The sequence below is a fragment of the Ixodes scapularis genome, unplaced genomic scaffold (assembly GCF_016920785.2).
Source record: "Ixodes scapularis isolate PalLabHiFi unplaced genomic scaffold, ASM1692078v2 PGA_scaffold4__175_contigs__length_147842914, whole genome shotgun sequence".
In the NCBI taxonomy this organism is placed as follows: domain Eukaryota; kingdom Metazoa; phylum Arthropoda; class Arachnida; order Ixodida; family Ixodidae; genus Ixodes; species Ixodes scapularis.
In genome coordinates, this window is record NW_024609879.1 from 96049564 (window position 1) to 96073194 (window position 23631).

General features: G+C 46.6%; 1 protein-coding gene across 1 annotated transcript in view; it reads right to left on the minus strand.

Moving 5' to 3' along the window:
* Positions 1-7258: 7258 nt before the first annotated feature.
* LOC8039645 (17-beta-hydroxysteroid dehydrogenase 13) overlaps positions 7259-23631 on the minus strand; it is a 37665-nt gene continuing 21292 nt past the window's right edge. The window contains exons 2-6 of the mRNA XM_040210282.2: positions 19366-19605; positions 18861-18967; positions 15257-15397; positions 12393-12518; positions 7259-9625 (exon numbers count right to left, since the gene is read on the minus strand). Of these exons, the coding sequence (XP_040066216.1) occupies positions 9526-9625; positions 12393-12518; positions 15257-15397; positions 18861-18967; positions 19366-19605 (714 nt within the window). The 3' untranslated portion in view covers positions 7259-9525. The remainder of the gene's footprint in view (positions 9626-12392; positions 12519-15256; positions 15398-18860; positions 18968-19365; positions 19606-23631) is intronic.

Consider the following 23631-nt stretch of genomic DNA (forward strand, 5'->3'; position numbering starts at 1 on the left):
GTTATACTTTTGTGAGACACGTTGGTGATAAACTTAAATACTAGAAAGAATAAAACATGAAGTTCGGACAAAACAGCACATCTTTCGTTGTGTTTTTTGTCCGTCCTTCATGTTCCATTCTTTCTAGAGTTCGTTAAAAGGTGGCGTGACAAGAAGTCCCATGACGTCATTTTCCCTGCTAAATTTAGCGGGGAAAATGATACCGCTCAACCCGGAAGCGGGCGCCTAAAAGCTGCGCGCTAAAAACAAAAAAAAAAAAAACGCTTGTGCCTTTGCTTTTTTATATAGCACTCGGAGAGTAAATTACTGCGTGCTGAAGGCTACAGGTCTGAAAGCAAAGCAACTCTTCACAGCTGTAATAACCTCCTCAACCATTGCGAAAACTTCATCGCACGTCTTTCCTCATACTTGGAAAAATAAGAATGAAGTCTGAAGATGCCAGGTTCGGAAGATATCGAGAATGTGCCGACAACCTCTGCAATCAAATAAGTATGTGTTTAGGCATTCCAAAGAGCGGAGACCGAACTCAAAATAGGTCAAGTAGGTGCTGCGCATCACCGTGTACGATAACGCCTTACGCACCACTTAAACAGTCGCCATTTAACACTGCTATCATAAAAATTGATATCGTTCGAATGTCCATTAGCAAACTGTGTCGTAGCAGCCTTATCAGGCTCTCAGAGGTAGCCATGATCAGGGGACTTAGCCCAGCTCAGTGGTACAGAAGCAAGGCGCCTGTCATAGCATTACCCCTTTATGCATTTGTTGCATTTGGTATACGGCCGAAGTGGCCGCCATTTTGAGAATTCCGTTACACCGGGAGTACTTTGTAGTACGTTCTCCATATTAACGAGGAAAAAATGTATGTATTTTCCTAGTTTGTCCCCTAAAGTGGTGTTCATATAGCGGGGTTCATATCAACGATACATAACTCTACAAGAATCTCACGTTTCAACTATCAATGATACAACAGTCAGGAAAAACTAAAGAAACGTAGTCTTGGTTCGTGATTCGTATAGCTGCGTCTGCTAATAGTGCAATCGCGTTGATTGATAAGCGATAATATCACCACGTTCTAAGTTTCTTCAGCCGTCAGTGACTATAAATCGTATATCTCACAGCATAACAACTTTGAACGAGCGTTCACCTTATTACGCAGGAACTAATTAAACCTTGTGTGCCGGTTGAATTGCTCGTTTGTTCACACGCACGTTTACTTGGCTTGTTTTGTTTATTTCTTTGACCGCAGGTACGAACTCGGTGTTTGCTCATTGACGGATGGACGGCAATAAGGTCATGGACTTTCACACTATCCAAACAGACATCCCTTATTTAGATGTTATTAACCCTATAGAGTGATCAAAATATTTATTCAGTGTCGTCCATTGCAAAATTAAGGGGTCCATATCACAAGAGCGAATGACATTTTAGCGAATGGCGACATTTGAGCGAATGGTCGTTTTAGCGAATAACGGGGGCGCGCGTTAACCCATCCGTCGCGCTGCGCTTTACGCCGCTTCGCGGCGACAGTCTGCGGCAACTCATTAAAAAAATATGAACTCACTTGGCCCACCCGAAAACGCCGCTTCGCGGCGTCCGACTATTCGCTAAAGTGTCGTTCGATGAAACGTGGGCGTTCGCTAAAACGTCATTCGATCAAGTGAGTGCCTCCCAAAATTAAGACTAGGTTACTGAAAGATACCAAGTCTATCTCAGCTCGCTTCATATTGCTTACCTCTAAGAAGTCAGTGTTACAGACCGCTTCTCGCGGACTTGAGAATCGGCCGAGTTATTCCTATCGCCAGGAGAGGCGGCCGAACTTTATCCTCTGATAGGCATATGAAAAATTCTTGCCGCAACCATCATCATGCCATTCGGAGCCGCCATATTGTAGGGAAGGGAGAGGAGCTCACACCTTTTAGCTGCGGACGAGGCGCATCTGGATTTAACTCGGTTTCCATGATATTATGACAATGCATTTATGCACTCAGTGGGTTGCTGTTTAGTCTCGGCTCAAAGAAGACAAGAAAGAAGGATGCAAAATTCTTGAAAAGGAATTGTCAGCAACGATGTCGCAAGACTCGTCACTCAAGCAGTCAACTAGGACATCCAGGGGCCCTAAACTCGTGAAACACAAAGTTTGAGCGGGAAGTTCGCGGAGCGCGCCGATTGGACGTCGGCGAAAAAAGCGCAAAGTCATCATCGTGATAGGCCAATCGGTGCGCTCCGTTAACTTTGGCCACAACTTTGAGTTTCACGAGTTTAGCGACCCAGGTCAGTGAATGGTCTTTACCGAAGACGTTGTCTGAACGGTTCGTACTGGACTTGCAGCACGTGATCATACTTGTGATCTACGACTCTCAGCTTGCCGGGCGAAGCTGATAATTTATCATGAGTACACTAGATGACGCTTTTCCTTTTGCCTGAGGTCTATTGTTGTTTCACTTTTCTTACTAGTGTTCCTCGCAAACTGATTGAGCACAAAATATTGTAGCGGTGAGGCTTAGGTACGTGCCAGAACCCACTGAGGACGGCAACGACAACGCGACAATCTGTTCTAATCCGGCCATGAACGACATCTATCAAATGAAAATCCGTAACATCGGCGTATGAATTGGGATACAGGAAATACTGTGCCTATGATACCGTGAAGAACGAAATGAAGCATATAGAGACTGCATATTTAAAATTTTAGAACGAGCATCAATTTCGACATTCGCATCCTCGTGAAACACAACTGACACAGCTTCTTCGGAAAATACCTTACATAATAATATACAGGTCTTGTTTCTTGATTTAGATAAAGCATTCGGCAGTACCTTCGCCCATTCTAAATTGCAGAATGTTTAACCAATCGTATTCGGAATAACGTCTCATGCACCCTGAGGCAGTGTTCTTGCACCCCTTCCCTTTTTTTAATATTCGTAAATACCTTCCGCGATCATATCGCGTCTTGCATTCGACGGTTCGCGGATGAGTGCGTGATTTACCCAGATGTATATATAGCCGAAACGGTCAGATGTCTCTACAAACCGGTCTTGACTATGAATGACTGGTGCAAAAATTGGCAAATGACAATTTTATCTTCTATGGAACAACTTGTTTTTGTTCGTTCTTTTCTTTATATGTGCGCGCGCCCTTTTTTATATACAGCACATTGGTAAGTGCTCGATTCGTAAATACCTTGGCATTCATTTATCTAGGAGCCTGTTGTGAAACTTCTCTACTCCGCTTCACCCTAAGTTCGACCAGCCAACGTTATTAGATTAGCTCAGTTACGTAACTGCTCATAGACGCTGCATGCACGAGCAGTAACTCCAACTCCCCCCCCCCCCCCCCCCCCCCCCCCCTCACGACGGCCCTCCTCCCGTCGTTCGACGCGCCACACGGCTGCTATGGCAACTGCAGTGCATTCTATGGAATACGTACGTTTTGAAGCGCGGCGTCTAGATGGCGCTCCACCGTACTCTATGGCGCACACAGTTCGTGAACGAAAATCTTGATGGAGCTTCGAACGACGGGAGGCGGACTGAAGTGAGTGAGTGCGAAACGGCGCCGTGTTGTTTGCAGACCGGTGGCGTCGCTGCGTTTCCATAGGAGCTAAGCCTTTTTCTTTCTTTACTTTTTCCTCAGGTAAGTTCGCTCTTCGCAAATTTTACAAAAAAAAACAAAACAAATGCACCATCTGTAGGCAACGCTGAACAAAGTCGTAGCGCGATAGGTTAAGAAACCGAATTTTCCGGTCAATTTAAAGAGCCTGGCGTCTCCTTGTTTCACCCTGTAGTAACGCTGACCGCAGCCGACGCTTTCATGGAGCCAACCAAGCAGCGCCAAAAGTGCAGCGTCACAACACTCGTTGTCTTTGTGTGAGTTCACCGGCTATCACGCACAGAAAACAGCGCCATGATAAGTTTAGTTGGTGGAGCGCCGTCATGATGCATTATTTTTTCATCCTTTGCTCGATTGGATCCATCGGACCGTCGGTTATGATCGGACTTGAAGAAACGGAGTATAAAGCCACTAAACTAAGCGACGCTACGAAGCAACGGCACTTGAGCAATCTCTGAAGATTATTGCTACCGTGCCTTTATTCAAAATCGCGGGGAACGCTCTTCCGTTCTCCGGAAACGTGACGAGTCCGTATATTAAAAGACTAAGGAGCCATCGGCCGAGCTTTTTCACCTAGAGTGCACGAAATCACTGGTTTTTTTTTAAATCGTAACAACACTACTCAAGTAGACCCGCCCTGTGCTCTAGCGATACACGGCGCTGCCAGATAGACAGTCGGGGAACGGAGTGCGGATACTTCAAGCGCAACTTATTTAATTGGCCGTATAACGCACACCATGTCCAGCGCAAACCGGTCTACCTTCGACGCCATCGAAAACTGGCACCGTCATTGGTAGAACCGCTAGCACAGATTACACTAGTCAGACCGCAATTCGAATATGCGTTATCAGTCTCAGCACCCTGGCAACATTCGGTGGTATCGAGTATAGAGGCAACAAAAATTCGTGCACTCAGATTCATCCACGTTTAAGGTTACGCGCTAGACACCAGAATTACCTCGCTAAGAAAGCAAGCTTACCTCGATTTACTCTCACTGAGGAGAGAATCATCGAGACTGTCGCACATAAAATGTACTATGCTAACAGTAACGTTGCAGTTCCGCCCGATCGTATTTTCTAATAATTACTTTTCCTGTATTCAGGAGCCGGAGACGTGGCTTCCAATCGACAAGATGTTCTCAAAAATAAACGTTTTTAACACGCTTTAAATAAGAGCCGCCCTTGTACCGACCTTGCCCGTCTCAGGGAACTGATCAAGGTTGGTGGCGACGAACCCCAAAAACAGCAGCAACGAGAACGCGGTAATCTCTAGAAAAGCGTTTGCCATCTCGTGTGAGTTACATAAAGGAATAAAGCGAAGCGAAAAATATATACAAAGAAGAAATACGTTCAAGGCAAATTCTGCTTGCGTTCATGCCTGTACATCTGGCCAAAAGCGTCAAACTAAACACTTCGTGGTGAGGACAAATTTCTAAGGTAATACACCCGAAACTAAGGGCGACCCTGCGCATATTACTTTAATTGTATTTTGCAAACTCAGGATTCGAGCAAACATACAAAAAAGCTCATGTTTTCTTATAAACGGCGGGCACTAAATCTATCAATCGCACGAAGGTAGACGCACACAGCTTGCTGCGGCAATTGCAAGCACTCCCAGAATCTGATCTCCAGAACGACACTGAAACAAGACTGAAGTTGACCTATAGGGGGATAGGCTGTACGTCGGTTTCTCACCAGGGTTGTGCATATGTGTGTATCTGTCTGTGTGCCTTTGTGTATGTGTGAGAGAGGGAGAGAGAGGCTTACCTTGTACTCCCATAACCGTCTCCTCCGTCGAACTGCAAAGGACATCCATTCCCAGGGCGAAAACGGTCCAATTATTAACAATATCCACCCAGTAGACTTCGTGAACAGTAAACAGTTGGCTTGTGTGGCAGCGTTAGAAGTTTCACTTAGAGGTGCAGGTCATAAAAATCAGCGGTTGGCGCTTCGCGATCTGCGCAACCATCGCTTATGCAAGTCGAGCGCTTGGAATGCGCGAAGATTCTCATGTGGCATCGAGAGCAAACATTCGGTGTGTAGATATCCATTCACCTGTCACTTTGATTTATCGTTCTCCTTTGTTTCCGCATTTTTTTTCAATGCCGAATTTTTTTTTTTTTTTTTGTACTCTTGAGCTTGGGCTGCAATCTTACGTCGGTCGAGACTCGGGGAAGTTCGCTGAGCTATCGGACTAACAATAGACTAAGGCGAAGGCGGGGCCGCTGTGCAGATAGCAGTGTTCTTTCGGTCTCTGCTGCGGCGCGTCATCTGGAGTTATCACGTGATTAGTTGGTGTGTGTGGCGTGTCACGCTCCCTCGCTAAACCTAAAGGAGATGTTGTGGAGCCATTCCACTTCACGTGCGGGTCAGCGATAGAGGCTTAGCAACCGCCACCAGATGGATCGTGAAACTTGCGGCGACAGTGTGTTTTATTCGGGGGTCCGGTGGCCAGCCCACTCTAAAAGCAACCCCTGTGAGTTCGCTTTCCCTCAGAACACAGAGGCAACCAATCACGGTGAGGTACAGGAGGATCCCAGCGTGTTATGAGGATAACATGTTCGGTACTCGCCACGCCGCTGCGAAGATGACTAAACAAGTAAAAAAGGTGCATTTGCTGTGACTTGGGTGCCCTCTCATGCACTCTAAAAAAAGGTTTGTGCGTCTACTTCCATGCACAACACTCGAAGAGCTAATCACCGCAACTTACGGAGGCAGGTCAGCGAATGACGATGCCGGAACATCTGTTTAGACCAAAAAACGCAGTCTGAGTTGTGACATTAAGCAATGCAAAACGTCACGATTGCATTGCTCAATGTCACAACTCAGACTGCGCTTTTTGGTCTAAACATATGTTTCGGCCTTGTCATTCGCTGAGCTGCCTCCGTAAGTTGCGGTGATTGACTCTCCGAGTGTTCTGCGGGAAAGCAGACGCACGGCTTTTCTTAGAGTGTGCCACACCCTAGTGTATTAGCGACGTGCGCCACCAAAAGTGTCGCTCTGGTCGAAGTTCGGCATTGGCCGAATCCTATAGCTTCCTGGACACTGATAATGCCGGCCTAATCGTCGGTTCACGGCGAGGAAGATCCTGCCAATCACGTCGAGGCAGAGGCCAATGCTGCCAATCGCGGCGAGGCAAATCCTGCCAATCACGTCGAGGCAGAGACCAATCCTTCAAATCGCGGCGAGGCAAATCCTGGTCGTGACGTCGGGAGTGGAAACCATCAGGGGGTGCCACCGAAACTTCTCGGCGCTAATACTTTTTCGCGAAGCGCAAAAAGTCAATCATTGGTCCTCTTTTGATCTGCTTAGCCAGTGGAAGTGGTTAGTGGCATCGCGCCTCAATGATGGATCTGGTCTGAGCGGCAAACATGCGATACAGTCCATCTAATGAAAAATTGCTTGAAAAAAGAGCTGCACCACAGTGGAGAGTGTACATGCAAATACTTCTTAAAATCTAAGCAACCTTTTTAAGGCAAGGGGCATTAAGTGAGCACTGCACCTGATTGCCAGTTGGCTTGAACAGTATAAGCAGTGTTGGCGCACATTTGGTGTGCACCTTCATAGATTAAACGCCCTCATGCCACAGATTAGACGATCCAGGTTTTGTTATAGACAATAAAGGTCGAGACTAAGAGAACAAAAAGACATTTGAATGTTTCGAAGTGCTTTAATCATATACTTTAATCGTCAAAGATGCATGCCGTAACAGTACACCTGCTCCCGTTGAGAAAGAAACAGGAACAACTTTTTCTTTTCTTTTTGTTGTGTGTAAATTTATGAAGTAACGAATACCGGCAAATGAGCGCACATATATTTAACTCCAATAAAACATGATGCATAGAAAATACGCCCCATTACTTCTGTATTCCAATTTCGTTCATAGCCTGAAGTGTAGGACTATACTAAGGACTTATATTCAGTTTTTGTTGGGTTGAGAAATCCTTTCTCCTTAACCTTGTAGCCTTTGGTGGTAATCGTATAAAAATATCTATGTACAATATGAAGCAACGCCTTGGAACACCGCTAAAATTGCATAGTTCTGTGAGGTTACTCGTACGCGTTACTTAAACACACTTTGAAAGATGCCTTGTGAAGATAAGACATCTGAACACGTACTGAATAGTTATTGCAATATATTTTGCGGCCTCAAGTCAGAACTTGAATGTTGAGTTGCCTTTCTCGAAAATCGGTTTGAATCTCACTGTGGGTATTTCAGACAGTTCAATTTGTTTTCTGACACCAAAAGATATCCTTGTTCAAGATACGCAGTTGTCATATTGCTCTTTGTGAAATCAGTAATGATGAACGTACGTTTCTCACTCTGAAACGACAACGTGGTCCTCTCGCTGTGGTAATAAGGAATGGCACATATGTCATGAACCACAATACGCTACCATAGACCGTGTAACATAAAATCTTGTATGCACGTAACAAGGTATGCCATCGCAATAGACACTATTTATAAACAGCAGTAGAACACTTTCATCGTGTCCGGTTGCGAACTTGGAACGTGAGACTCATTGTTTCCCCAACAGAATCAGGAATGATAGATCACCGATAGGTGTTAGCGTGTACAAGACAATGCGAAAGTGCAATAGTACTTTTGAAACGACCGATAGTGATACCCTCTCGGTATTAATAAAATATGGCCTCAGTTTGGTCACGAATAATAAGCGTTAAAAATGGCTACTGAAGTCGCTCTTGTTTCAGCGAACCGTGTAACCCCAACTGCCAACGCCCTCTGTTAGAGCTAAGCGTGATACGTGACACTACGATGCCCCTGTAGGAAGGACAAAACCTTCCTTAATGACCTATAATAAGCGTGACTGTGGTGAGAGCACAGCCAAGTCATCACTAAGCTCGAAGACCAACCCCGGTTTTGACTGGGACGAATCGGGCTCTGGTCACCATCAGACAGACGCCCCAGCGTCTAGGACGTGACAGCACCCAGATAACGTTTGGGTACCACCAAAACATCTCCATTTCAGATTCCGCCGCGTCTGCCATGTGGCCATATCTGATCCCCAAAGGGAAGCAGCTAAATATACATATCGACATCTTGTTGGGCAAAGGCCAGATGTTTTCACCGAGAACTCGGCTTGAATGTCTCATTTATTTCTGCCTGCCATCTAGCGCAGATTTAGATAATTTTAAGCTTGAAGGCCTTTTAAACGTGCAGCAGTTCTGACAGAACGAGGACGGCCTCCAGCACGCACTTCCCTCCGGGCTTTGGCTGCGCGCGCGCGCTCGACGTGCACGAGGCTTTGAAGCGTTGTCGAAGATATCGGGACATCACCTCCCTGCCGTTCTCGCCTTATCAAAAACTATAGCTATATATGCAACCCGGAGAGCCTTCTGGTGCGACGCGAACTGCATGCCGGAACTCGCTGTGGAACCCCTGCAAGAACCACCCGGCTCGAGTAATACAAGACGCTCAGTTGAACGTCGTGGGTCGCTGTCATTCCCCTGGCAAGCGGATTATCACCCCCCCAAGCTGAAAGACTCAAACATGATGGCAGATCCGTGGCCTATGACTTTTCCTATAGCCCGCGGTAGAAAGTGAAAGGACCGAATCCCTATTTCGTTGTTTTTCTCTTGCGTTCTTTCTTCCAAATCAAGTCTGCGCGTCATGGCAACGACAGCGAGGCACAAATATACCGCTGTTTCTGGAAGCCTCGAAGACTAAAAATGAAAAAGGTCTATATGAAAGCAATTCACGATGAATTGGGGCTATCTTTCTAAGTCACTGGCGCATATCGGATGCTTTCTCTCTTCATATATATATGTATATACTATGTATATATCTATATATGTACATAAACTCTGTTTTGGTGCCGGCAGCCTCCGTACACGTGTGAAGATCATTCTTCGCTCTCCTTGAAGCAGCACCGCGGACTCGATGGCTGCAAGCGGTTCAGGAGAAGGAATGGGCCGACTTTCCAGTGAGTCGATGGGGTTCGACCGTGCAGCCCATGAACCGTTGCATCAGCTTCATCGCCTTTGGCGGGAACAAACTGCGAAATGACCCAGAGTCTCGAATCAGTACCGCGAAAAATCTCCCGTTCACCTCCGTATGCACGCGCTACAATTGCACATCACTTGCAAAACACTTCTACGTCCTTCGTGCCTCTGGGAGACAACTAGTTCGGACCAAGGACCAGTTCGGACCAAGAACTAGTTCAGAACAAGGACCACTCCAAGCTTCTTGTCACCCCTTCATCCTCAAAAAAACAAAAAAGCTTAATTGACTCGAATTGATTGACTGAATAAAGAAAACCTGGATTCTAAAAATGTAATCAAGACCGTTTTGAACTGGTGACCCGAATAGGAATGGTGTACGAGTGCACGTACCATAAACCGCGCGCGGTGTTCTATAACCCAGTCCTCATCCAATCTTATATGTTCGCCGTGGTATCGTATAGGATTCTTGTCGATATTGTTCAGTGCAAATTTATTCCCCTTTTTTTCTGTTTGGTATTAAAGTGGACGCCCTGCTGATGCCTTCGCTTCCTATCTTTAGCGAACGAATATAACTCGTTGAGCACCCGCTCGACTGATAGAAGTAATCGATAGAATCACCCTGATCCTTATCATAAGCCGTTATATAACGCGCCTCAGCCAGTATCTGCAAACTGTATTTCGTATAATGTATTAGTAGCCGGGGTTACATTGCTTACACATAACACAAAAGACGATCTGCAGACATCATGTGCAGACGACATTCTTTGTTCGAATGCCGCGTGCCAAGTTTCTCCTTGAACTCGTTGCCATGCGGCATTCGAAGCACGGATCTCGATCGTGGTGACTCGCGTTTGAATCTGTCTGCAGACTGTCTTTTGTATGAAGCAGAAAGGGGCACGAAAACGAAATGTCTACACTTATTGCTTAGTTTAGATGTGGTCTATGTCGTGCCGGCAAGCCAGAAACACTAGCCTTGACCAGTGTTTCTGGGCTGCCGGCAGAGAAGTCGAGAAAACTAATTTTAAAACAAATGAACATTTTTCAAAATTGCGTCTGGTGGCGGTCTGTGAAGCTTCGTTGGAATGCCGCCACGGCATGAGTTCCAAAGCAGCAGCGCCAGGTCAGGGCAGTATGGCTTGCTCGTGGAGTTACTTATGGCGAATTCCACAGGGCGTTTTGGAGCGTGCCGGGATCAGTTGACCAGGTCCGGACTGGAGCAGACGATCCGAACGGGGTCGCGCCGCCTACGGATCCCCAGTGGAACATGACCACTGCTCCGGGATCGGCGGATGCCTTCCCGTCATTCAACTGCCCAGGAATCCCCTTTCCACGGCCGCCGCGGTCGTTTCGAAGACGTTTTCACAATCGCGGCGCTAACACGTGTTCGACGCACGAGCGGCAGGAATGGCTCAGGCGCTTCCATCAAAGATTGCCCGAATGCCCGTAGCGCGGCAAATACCTTCTCTTCTCCTTCCTGGAAAACGGACCGGCTGTCGAGCCAAGGGGTAAGCAAGCGGCCATTACGAATTCTTCTGATGTCGAGACAATCTAGGAGCCCAGCCCGCGACGTGCTTCTTCTGAGGCGAGATGGGCGAGATCAGGCGAGATGCCCCACGAGAAAGGAAGTCACGTGTGCACGCCGAGGGCTGGCCCGGCTGGCTTCCGGTTGAATCCGCCGAAATCGTGGGAGCGACTTTTCTAGGATCCAGATCGAGACCTGGAGCGGGAGCTAATCCAAAACGACCAGTGAAACACGTCGGTCTCGATCCCGATCGCCCAGTGAAATAGGCTCGCTCCAGAAAAGTCGATCCCGGCGCGCTCCAAAACGACCAGTGGAATTCGCCATTAGTTCTGAATGTGACTTGGCGGAGAACGATAACGCGTTTACTACGTTGTATAGGTTAAAGCTTCTACAGTACATCTACAACGTGCATTCCACAAAATCAATATCGCCGTTCTTTGCAGACAATAGGTGGGAGCTTGATCTGAGGATGAAAGGATGAATGGGACCTCTGCCAGGGCCAACCATATCCTTCCCCCACGGGATGCGTTGTGAATAGCGCGCTCACAAATGGCACGAAGCGGATGCCTTTTATACATAGCTTGCAGGTGTCCCCATTGCTAGGTATTGATGGTTAATCATACCTCGAGATACTTTTTTCTGCGGCGTAAAACTGACACGGTGAACCGAACGCTCGGCACATAAAATACCGGCGTGGCCGCGAATGACGTTAGGAGCAAGCTATGTATAGGCCATGGGGCGTACTAGTGCCACTAAACAAGTTACACTTCAGAGTAACGGCACTTACCCATCTTGTGGCTTAAAATCATAATTGCCAGTTATCTGAAGCGTTATCTGCAATCACAGCAAAGGCTTTTCCGTCCTCCACAAACGTTTAAATAGTTCACGACAGAGCGAAGCAATATTATATTAGCTTCCTAATACCGTATCTAATGCTGAGGAAGTCGCACTTTCGAATCAAGACGACCGACATTTGCGTCTGCTCTGCACAAGCACCAAGATGGCGGCGCCCACAATAATATCAGAGAACAGAGTGCCGATACTCTAAGCGTAGCTCATTTTGTGGCTCTAGGGCGTACAGTTCTCGGAGATTACTACTAGGCGAGATTTTCATGCGTTGACGCCACCAAGCGGCAAGGCTGGCAACTACAATACCGTTGGCCGTGCATGAACTAGTGACGTCAAGAGCGCGATACGCATGGCACTTCTTGCTGGCCGACCTTAAAAACAGGGGTAGAGAGCTCGCGCTCACGTCCTTCAGGTTCCGTACCCCTTTTTAAGGTTAGGGCTTCACTCACAACATGAACCTGTGCATGAGCATGAGATGATGAGGAATGACCACTTCCTTGTCCTCCCTGAGCACGGCCTCCAGCGTCTTTTGAGCCACGTCCTTCGTCTCCAGGATGGGCGCAAGGAAGGGGAACCTGCGCGAGGCATGTAGTGTCGATCCATTCGCTATCACTTGCCAAGGTCTACGAACGACTGTTCACAATACCACCAAACAACATAGGCACATCGAGTGATTGTGCTAGGATAGCTAGCACCTAAAAGCATTCTTTAGATACTATTTCAAAAGCGATTGGTACTTTTTAGTATAAGTTGCATACTGTTTAGTTAAGACTGACAACTATGTGTAACCTAGAGAACATAGAAATAGCAAAAACCTGCAAGTTTCACGCCATTATGGTTAAACAGTCTTAAAATCGATGTTTACTTTGTTGCTTTTATTTTTATTTATTTATTTATATTTATATATATTCATATATATATTCAACCATGTGCAATGTACACCAGCTCGTTTGCGCCCTTACTTTTTGTTCATATATATCTATTTTTTTTTTTTTTTTTGCCCGCTCGGTCGGTTTTAGGTTGAGCTTCCTGACACAAACCCAGAAAGTTGCATTTTCGAATAAAATAAAAAAAATAAAAAAGAGCAAAAGCGGAAAGCATGTCTGACCAGGCCAAAGAGAGATTGAAACTTTGTACTTAGTTCACTCATTCTATCTTACTGAAATTCAAGGCTACGAGCCGTTCGCAATATTCCCGCATGTGCCTGTAACGTGTGACGTGGCTCCTTTCGTGAAGCCCCCTGCTCAACAAAGTTCAAGTCCCGTATGGAGCTTAAAGGCTGATGGCCTTTAAGAAAAATGAAAACAATGGTAGCCGAACACTCAGTTGTAGAGACTGTACGGAAATCCGGTGACACGAGTGAGGCAGAGAACTATAGCCCTGTGTCTTTGTCACGTGTTTCTTCAAATGTTTCCGAGATAGTTTTACATGCCAGTGTTTCTTTTCAACCTCAGTCGTAAACTAGCCACTGTTCAGCACGGATTTGTAAAGGGTCGATCTGTAAAAACGAATTTTTGTTCCTACTGGATAAAAAAATTGTTATTGTAGGATAAAAAAATTGTTATTGTAGAAAAAATAAAAAAAATTGTTATTGTATAAGGCAAGCTCTCATTAAATGGTGTATCTTCGACACTTTCAGAGCGGTTTAGTAGCTATCTTTCTGAATGATAAAATAGTATACGTGTCTCCAGTTGTTTGTCAGATGTTCTTGTGCCTAGTTCCGGTGTTCTGCAGGGATCACACTGAGGGCCGCATCTGTTTCTTGCATTTATTAGCGATATTACACTGTGCGTAAAGAACGCACAGACGCCTTTATTCGCTGACGATATCAAGATCTTCATAAGAATTCATTCGAAGAATGACTGTGTTTTTTTTTTTTTTTTTTTTTTTTTTTTACAGAATGATTTTTAGTTGTTTTAAACGGGTGTTCTGACACCGTTTTACTTATCAACCCTGATAAAACAAAACTACTTATCATGTGTGAAAAACGGGACATTATTTATTATTCGTACCTAGCTGGAAATTTCGCTATCCAAAGTGTCTTCTTTCAAGTCCGTGACCTCGGAATGCATTCGACAACAAACTTTCTTTTTCACATCCTCTTAGCCAAAATGTTGTCGCTGCTCTTGGAGTGATGAGAATGATATCACGCCTTACGAGGGACTTTTCAAATCTTTGGTGCGTGGTGCTTTTGTTTTGCTCCTTGGTTATGGTTAGACTGGAGTTCTGTAGTGTTGCGTGGAACTCGCTCACTGCAGCTGATGCGGCGCAAATTGAAAGGGTGCATAAACGAGTTATTTTTATTGTGTATGACAGGTACTTTGGGAGGATATGTTTTTACGACTACGAATGCATTCTTAAAAAAAAAAAAAAACTTGTTGCAGAACTTGTTTAACAAAAAAAAAAAAAGAAAAGAGAAGCCCACGACGTTCTATTTTTACATAAGGTTGTACACGGCCGTATAAATAGTGACTGTCATCATTAAAATTTCATGTACCAGCTCGACTTATTAGATGACTGAGCTTATTGACCCCTCCATTCAATCGAAATTGTCACCATTGGTAAGGGTGCAGATGTGTAGCAATGAACTGCCCTGTCATGTTGATAGTTTTTCAAATAATTTAGGATTTAAAAGAGAGCTGAATTTACACGTTTTCTTAATTCCTGATTTACATGTTTTTCGCCAGTAGGAGATATTGCGTTAAATTTGTGTGCTACCTTTTTATGTGCCACCACACTATGACCTATTGGTTGTTCTGGGGCATGATGCAAATAAAGCATTGTAATATTATTATAGCTTCGGCTCTCAGTCAAAGAGAAGGATAAGCCGGACAGTCCAAGCGCGTTTACCAAGAAACCATTCCGGACATTTGTTGTTCCCTCCCTATCTTCTCGATGACGATCTGATGTACGGCACATAAAATAGTACCGATAACTCCAAATAGTAGTTAATGTTCGTTTAAATCGTGATTTCAAAACTCAAAGAAGCATTGTAACAAGAATACCGATTACGTGCCAATTTAATTTTGCGTTCGTTCTAGGTTATCTGTGTTCTGAACTCACAAAGGCAGGAGGGAATAGGTCGTGCTGCTTCCAGAATGTACGAAGCATACGAGTCAGCCCGAACGTGCTTCTGAACAGGCCCGCAGTTCCTTGCGTCACGCGGTGAAATATGGGATTGCCGTTCGTCTTCTGGGATTCTCCGGAAAAGTCTATTATCAGAATCAGGGAGGCTTCGTCATATATTATGTCGAGCACAAGTCGCTCAGGCCTGCATTCTGAATTTTCGTTTTTGAAGGACTCTGACACAGACCTGGATTTGGGTTCCTTGAACATGCCAGTGTTGATGGCCACCGGGTAGACCGTGGTCAGCTTGATCTTGTCCAAGAGGCCGAGTTGGAACAGCTCTTCTTCCAAGGCGTGCATCAAGCCCCGTACTGCGAACTTGGACGCACTGGGGTCAGAGAATGGTCATTGGTAAGGAAGCTTAAGCAGGAAACCCATTCACTTCACAGCCTATCTGAACTCAACTCCCTTCAAAAACACACCTACAAAACGCCCAGCCAGTTGACATTTCCCACCATAAGAGCATCGATGCACTTCATAATATATTAGAAATGTTGAGTCTTTTCTAGTAACCAGAAACATGCGTGAGTGGAAAGTAGGAAAACCTATAGTCCGTTGCAACCTAAGAACGAAGGGCGAGGGTAAGACGGGCCGGGGAGGAGGAAGCAGGCGGAACGCTAAAGAAAGAAGGAGGTTTCCCTCTCTCTTCTCCAGCGTTCCGTCTGCTTCCTCCTACCCGGCCCGTCTTACCCTCGCCCTTCGTTCTTAGGTTGCAACGGACTATTCGCAACTCCAACGCCCTATAGGTGGCGGGGCGGTAGTTCCAAGATGGCGGAAGAGACGGGGATAGATTCTCCAGGATATCCCGCGCGCCTGCTCGCGCTGACGCTGTTCAGCGCGCTAAAAATTATTTATTGGTCTACAAACGCGAAGCGGTTATGAAGGGATCATATTATAGGTGACGTAGATGCTGATGCACGTTAAGAAAACGAGCACGCTGTTATTTAAAAGTTGCTGAAACCTCAAATTGCGAAGCTTTGGGGTGAGCGAGCGCGTTTTAGGCACCGGCCAGGTTGCTGTTTGTGGCAGAATATTTTTGAGGGCGATGAGGGTATGTTTCCGGCTTTGCCTGGCCATTAGTGCTCTAAAAGAAGAGCCGAGAACGCTGACCGTCAAGCTTCGGAAGAGCAGCGTTCACAGTATTGGTGTCTTCGCGTCACAGGCTCACAACTCGCTGCTCGCCGTCTCGGTGTTAGTGTATTGCAACACGTAATCAAACTGCTCTATGGTTATTGATAGAAAGTTTTTTTACCGCAGGCTACCGTGCGGTGTAGCATTACAACCGCAAGCTCGCGCTGTGCCTTTGAAGCACAATTTTCAGTGCGCGCCAGGAGCGTTGCCGTGCTCATCCCTCTAAAAAAAAAAAAAAAAAAAAAAAAAAAATGTAGTTTTTACACTTTTTGGCACATATACGACACTCCACAACTTCAGTTCGCCGTGCAGCCCATCGACGTCAAACTGACGGCCCCAACTTTTACCAGAGGCTTGATGACGGTGCATTATAAGATATTAAACTGCTAAAGTACACATCAAAGAGTACCGAAAAAAAAAACGAGGTTTTGCAGTAGGGCCAAGAAACCCCCGATTATTCTTCTTCTTTTACAGTCATTCACACTTGGGTTATTTTAAAAAGTTGCACAACTCGGCTAGCAAGTCGCTATTGAAAGTTGGTAGCACTGGTTGAACGTCAGTGCGCTGTACGTCCAAAGGAAGTTTAGGGGTGTCGTACGCTCTGCAAAAACTGCCTATTAACATAACCGGCGTGTTTAGGGGTTTTATTTATCGCTTTATCAAAAATAAATATTTTAACATACCGTACATTTTTTGCACCACGTTATTTGCAACATTGCGGTCCCTCTGCCCAAAACTGCGCGTTCTAAGCTCTCGTCACAAACGGCTGGCTAACACAGAACCGCTTAAAATGCTTCTAGCCTTTCTTTATTTGCTTTGTAATCACCTGAAAGCAAGTACGGGTATTCTGTCTTTTTGAAGTGCTTAGAATAAATGGTCATGTTCCTTGTAACGGCCTTAAAACGCGAACCCTTTCCCGATTTGCATTGCTCGACATACCGTTGCGCGACGAGTTTTCTCCTACTTATGGTAAAGAATAGACTTTCCGTAGACCGTACTATAGAGTTCTTTATTATTAGTGGGAGCGTTTTTCGTCACGTTGAGTACAGATTGAGCTGGCAGCCATGCACAAGACCAGAAATCCGCAGCAAATGCGATACACGAAAAGTCCCTAATAAAATTAGACATCCCGGTCCTTCGTGCAAGGCTGTTGCAAGGCGGAGCACAAAAATTCCTTTTTTAACGCGTTCACTTTTGTCGTTAAAACGGCTTCACGCATCAAGGCCGATAGTCCCTGCCACCGTTTCCGCGCCGCCGTCCCCGCTCCTCTGGTTCTCCGTTCGTCCGCGGGAGGGCGAGCGGCGCGCTGGAGTTGCGAATAGTCAATGTAGCTTCGTTAGGACACCAAAGAGGATTAGGACGCTAAAGGCCGGCTCACACATACAGCGGAGCGCTAAGTTAGCGCTACGTGAGCGCTCCAAAGAGCGCTCATGTGGCGCTTCCTGGCTCGTGATGTAGCGCTCTGTTAGCGCTTCAGAAGCGCTTTGTTAGCGCTCCATTAGCGCTACAGAAGCGCTCTGTTAGCGCTACAGAAGCGCTCTGTTAGCGCTCTCACGCCCCTTGTGCCGTGCTTGCTGCTGCGGAATAGCGCGTGCACGACGATTCCTTTGTTGTTGTTTTTCCTTTGGCATTGAAAGAAGAGGAAGTAAAAGAGCCGCTCTCTAAGCAGAGGGTCGGGCAGGCGACCCAGAGTCATGGACTCTGAGCGACTAATTGATTGGGTACGACCTCATATCTTTCGATTCGATATGTGTGACGCTGGTTTCAAGGACACGCAGGTAAACATGATTGCCTTCGAAAGAGCTCTGTGTCTCGGTCCCTCAGCCTAGGAACAAGGATCGCCGGGGACCCGTCGGTATCTCGGTGGCGAAAGATTTCGCGCACCCAGAAGGCTCTTTTGAGCGTTAAGACGTCCTCACACAAATGCACTAATCGCGTATGTAAGAGCATTTGTCGCATTTCTATTTGAGCATCCCACATGTCCGCCATGGTGCTGCTGATGCACACCCAACCACAGGAACCAAAACCGCAGTGCACCTGCTAATCCGCAGCACCGCGGTACAAGAAGCGCTAATGACGCGCTAACACGGCGCTACTGAAGCGCTAACAAGGCGCTACTGGAGCGCTAACACGGCGCTACTGAAGCGCTAACAAGGCGCTACTGGAGCGCTAACAAGGCGCTACTAAAGCGCTAACCACGCGCTATATTAGAACGAAGTCACGCGCTGGAAGCGCCACATGAGCGCTCCTCGGAACGCTCACGTAGCGCTAACTTAGCGCTCCGCTGTATGTGTGAACAGGCCTTAAGAATCAAAGAAGACAAGCAGTTTAGCCTCACAGCTGCCTCCGTTGCCGGTGGTCACGGCCACGCCATAATCCTGGAGAGGTACCCCAGCAAATGAACGGCCATGTTTTCGTTTCTAAGGACTCTCAAGGAAGCATTGGCAATCATTTTGAAGCTTCAAACAAACGCATTCTTAAAAAAAAATATGTTATTAAAATTCCCAAGGTGCACAAAATCGGAGGTAGCGTTCCACCGGCGCGCATGCCGCAAAATGGGAATGGGGAAGGGAAGGGGGGGGGGGGGGGGGGGGGCAAAACGGCAGGTTATGTATTCGGTGAGCGGATGAAATCGAAATCAGCGCTGATGAGTCACGCACCAGTAGTCCGTGAGGTAGCCGGTGCCGATGAAGCCGGCGATGGATGAGACGGCCACGATGTGTCCTTCCTTCTGGGCCAGCATCCCTGGCAGGAACTCCTGGATCATCTGGAAGGTGCCCCCACATATGGGGTAATGGTAGGGGAGATCCATGGAAACAGTAAACGGCTGAAAGCACATTCACTTTTTTTTTCCTCGTTTATTTCGTATCTTTGATACGTACGAAACACCAACCGTAAATCGCACGAAATTCGGAAACACGCCAAAGACGGTCCAAACTATTTTCAAGAAACAACAACAACAAGGGCATCATATCACCCGCTGGACCAATCACGCGCAAAAAAGGGGATCACGGCGCCTTCACTATGCGTGATTAGTTTTGATAGCATAGGCACAAAGAGCGCCATGACGATGTATCCATTTGGCGCAGATTGATTGGCTCCATCAGAGCGTGGGCTGCGGTCTGACTCGACGTGAAATGGAGGAAGTGATGCAAGTCCACCTACCCAGAAGTGGGAGAGGAGGTTGACGTCGAGCGTCCTACGTATCTGGTCCGGCTGCAGCGTGAGCACGGGCTGGCAGTTGGTGACGGCGGCGTTGTTGACGAGCACGGCCACGGGCCCCACGTCCTGGGCCACCTTGCGTGCCAGAAGACGCACCTGGGCCTCGTCGGACACGTCGCACTGGTACGACACCGCCGAGCCGCTCTCCTGCTTCACTTCGTACGCCACGGCCTCGTTGTTCTCCTGAGGGCACGCAAGAAAATCTTCCACTGTGGCGGCGGAGGGTATTCATCAGGCTTGCCCCTGTCGCGTTACGAGTAAAGGTCCGTTCACGTGCCGTCTGCTATCGACCGCGCTACTGTGATTTCTTGCTACGAGAGAACACACTGGCACGCTGGCGCCATCTACGAGGTGGTCCTGGAACTGCGGTATTTCCGGGATCAAATGTATAGACCTTTGCATCGCTTATCACTCGGGTGCGAAATGCTGAGTCACTGAGCTGTGAACGCATGCGCAGCGTCCGATGTACCGCATGGCAAAGCAACAACGCATGCGCAGAAGGTATTCCACAGCCCAGCAGACGAAGATGGCAGCGTGCAGAAGGCGATTTTTTCAAAAGTCTATACATACTATTTATGATAAATGATCACTACAACATTGTCAAAAGTGTTTCAAGCCCCCCCCCCCCCCCCCCAAAAAAAAAAAAAAAAGACGGACGCCTGCAAAAAAGGATATATGCGGAAACTGCAAGTATTCCACCATGGCTACCCGATAGATGGCGCCAGTGTGTTGTAAGAGATTTTAAGAAGCTTTAAGGCACACGGTCGTGAGCAATCGCAAGTGTTTGAACAAGAACGGATTACTTGCACTTAGTTACTTTTTCGGTAACGAAGTCACGACCTAGATACTTTTTAAGAGAAGCAACGAGTAACAGTGTTACTCCAGAAGGGGAAGCTGAGCCCCAACGCAAGTTCCCAATCCAGTTCTCACCCCAGCTGGCGCCAGTAATTTGCACGACGAGAAAATGCTAGATGGAGCAGAAAATATCCGCGCAAGATATGTCAGTAGCGCAATATATTCCAGTATATCACAGAATGAACGCGTTAGAAGCGAAGAAATATTAACCACGACAAATATCGGAAGCGACTGCTTCATTAAAACAACACATTCAGAGTAACCAGAAAACTCGTTACGTTCAAGCTGATGTAACGCGTTCCTTTTGGATAGCAGTAACGAGTAACGTACGTACTTACTTACTTTTCGAGTGGTTAACGAGCAACAGTATTTAGTTATTCTATTTCAGTAACGTGTGCGCATGTTGGGCGCTTGAATGGATGGCACTTGCTGGCTGCAATATTTCAAAGCGTTGGAACAGCGCTGTGCCCACGCTTGAATCCATTTTTACTCAGCGCACGCTGACAGCAACTTTTGACTCGCCATCTGCTCAGAGCGACCATCCTTATAGCGCTCGATGCACATACACAATTAGGTGAAATGCGCGAGTGTTTCAACACAGAAAATGACAAGAAACGGCTATCGCATGAAAACCTTCGGTAGAATTAAACCACAAGAATGTCTCAAAGATGAGCGAATTCCTGTAAGTGGACGCCCTGGGGCTGCCATAGACTATACGGCGAGCAAGTGTACTAAAAGGTGACACAGAGAACGCGCAGGGAATGAGCGGTGACGAGGCAGCCAAGCACGCGCCGTCATTGATTCAGGTCGGGGGAAAACAAACCCACGTGGGCGCATTTTGTGGGTAAACAAACGCCCGAGGTACGCAAAGAGCAGATCAACTTGCACGCCATATAAATAAGACGAAAATGTGCCTCGCATCCCTTTTACAATCGCTACCACCATCGACATCCCACAAACACGCGTTCAGTCAGTTGATAAAAAACGGGTAGTAACGTCATCCGGGGGAAAATCCAGTGCCTATTGAAAACGAGGGCGCCCCGAAGCGACCGAAAACGCAAGTATACAACCGACTTTGCTCGCTAATATCAACGAGGAACGCAGACGACCACACGAACTGTCCGTTTCTATTTCGAGCAGACGGCGTACCCTAACCGCGGGGGATGTTTTACCCCCGAAAACAGGTTGCTCTCTAAACTGGGCCGCGCCGCCTTTTTCAGCGAGAGTGTTACGTAGGGGTTCGTTTGGTTTCACCGCGGGATGTCTTCCTCGTTGTCGGCCGTTAGTTCGTGTCTGTTTATTTGGTTTCGACGTCGCTAAAAGGGAAGGCGAAATGTAGCAGGCGGACGGGGAACAGGCGACCTTGCTTGTGCCGGTCGTAAGCGTCAAAGACCTCTCTTCAACCCCGATTCCATGGCGCACGCTTGGTCTTTTTAAGAATGAACTTTTATTTTTCCTTTTTATTTGTCTCTGTTGCTCGTTTTATCTATAGTCTCTGTGTTGAGACATTAACCGATAGAATGTGTCTTTGAACGAGTTGCGGAAACGAAACTATAATACACAAAAGTGAAAAAAAAAAAAAAAAAAAAAAAAAAAAACTTCGGGTCACCAGCTAAGTATTGACGATCTTTGTTCTACTCAACCATGCCAGTTAAGTTTGAACAGTCCCCGTAATAGAAAGATTATCCAACCAAAGTTGTTGTATATAAATTATTATATTTTTTAAAAATCTTCTTTTTTTTAATCTGATGTACAGAAATGTTGGATGACCCACGAAAAGGTGGTACAGGCAGTATAATAAACCTCTTCAGCACTTCGGCTGTTTGTCGTGAGCTTTCACCGGCATATCTCCAGTTGGCTGTTCAGTCACAATCACACTGTTAATTAGATCATACGAAAGACAGTGTGCACTGTGCACACACTGCCTTTCCTCGTATGAAGCATGGATTGAGCACGCGCTCCCTGGGTCCGCTTTCCATTGGCGGCGAGATGTTTCGGTGGCACCATCCTATGGGTCCCTCTCGTGATGTCATTACCTCGCGAACAACTTTGTAAGGAGCATGGTGGAAGCTTGAAATCATTGCACTCTGAAACCAACACTGCCAAACAACATCGTCAAAAGTGAAGCTCTTACATTTCTCTTATTTCCGTCAATAAGAAATCCTTTGCTGACGTCATAGTCAGTATTCCGCCAATCGCAAAAGGCCAACCACGGCGACGGTTTTGATCGCTCACATCGTCAATAGCGCACGATCTACTAAAACTCTCTCCCTGCTCGCTCAAGCGCGACGTGGTGCCGCAGGAGGCATTCACTGGCGGCTGCAGTTTTGTCTGTTTCTGTTTAGCGCGAGCTTATGATTAGCTTCCACAACGCGTCTGCAAAGTTCATTGTGCACCACCAGTATTGAAGTATTTCTCGGAAGATAGGTTGGTACTCGTTCTAAGCATGCGCTCATCGTGGCAAACTCGCTATTCGGCCGGCAACTTTATGAATCTGTATTAATATTTGCTACGGATATTTTATATCTACGAAACAAAGCAGCAAAGCAGCCGCAGAATCTTAACTCACTGATCCGAACTGCTCCTACGACTATACGCCAGTCCTACGTTTTGCGGTACCGCAATACGAACTTTGCATCGCACGATGGACATGCAGCTGGTCACAAGAGTTACCCTCATGCTCGAGCCGGTAGTATCGGTTTTGTCGTAGACCGCCGAAACAAAACTTTGATATAAGATATTTACAAAACTACACAAAACATTTAAAAAAAATGGCGCTTCGTAATTCAGGGACAAGCTTCCTTTACTAAAAACAGTCGGAGTGATGGGATTGACCCGAGTCATTTCGTAGCGCCTTTTGGAGCAGCCAAGCGCAGCAGCAGTCCCACTCCGAGGAAATGCTTTTCCCTTAGCACTCGGGTGCACTGCGGCGAAGCAAGATAAGCAAAATTGCTACGCCTGCTTTGCGGTTGCCGCTTCACTGCAGTAGACAAGAGTACGGGGAGAAGCGCACTCAACAAAAGCTATCTCACACGCAAGACTCACACGCCAGAACATAAGAGATATTGCGAAAATTCCGAGTACTCTGAGTGTTTGACACTGACAGAGAGATCAGATAGGATAGCACGTTATTTGCGGCTAATATCAAAAGTTCAGAAAATTCCCCCAGGCCTACCCTAGCGATACGGACGTGTAGTGGGGCCTGAGCCATTATATCTTCAGTATTAATAAAGTGAAATCAAATTTTGGCGCAATGTTGGCCCAAGTTTCTTCACATTTTGGACTAAATGTAGCGGAATCTAGCAGGGCATAGTTTAGCGAAAATGGAGTAACAATCACATCACTGCAATCGAA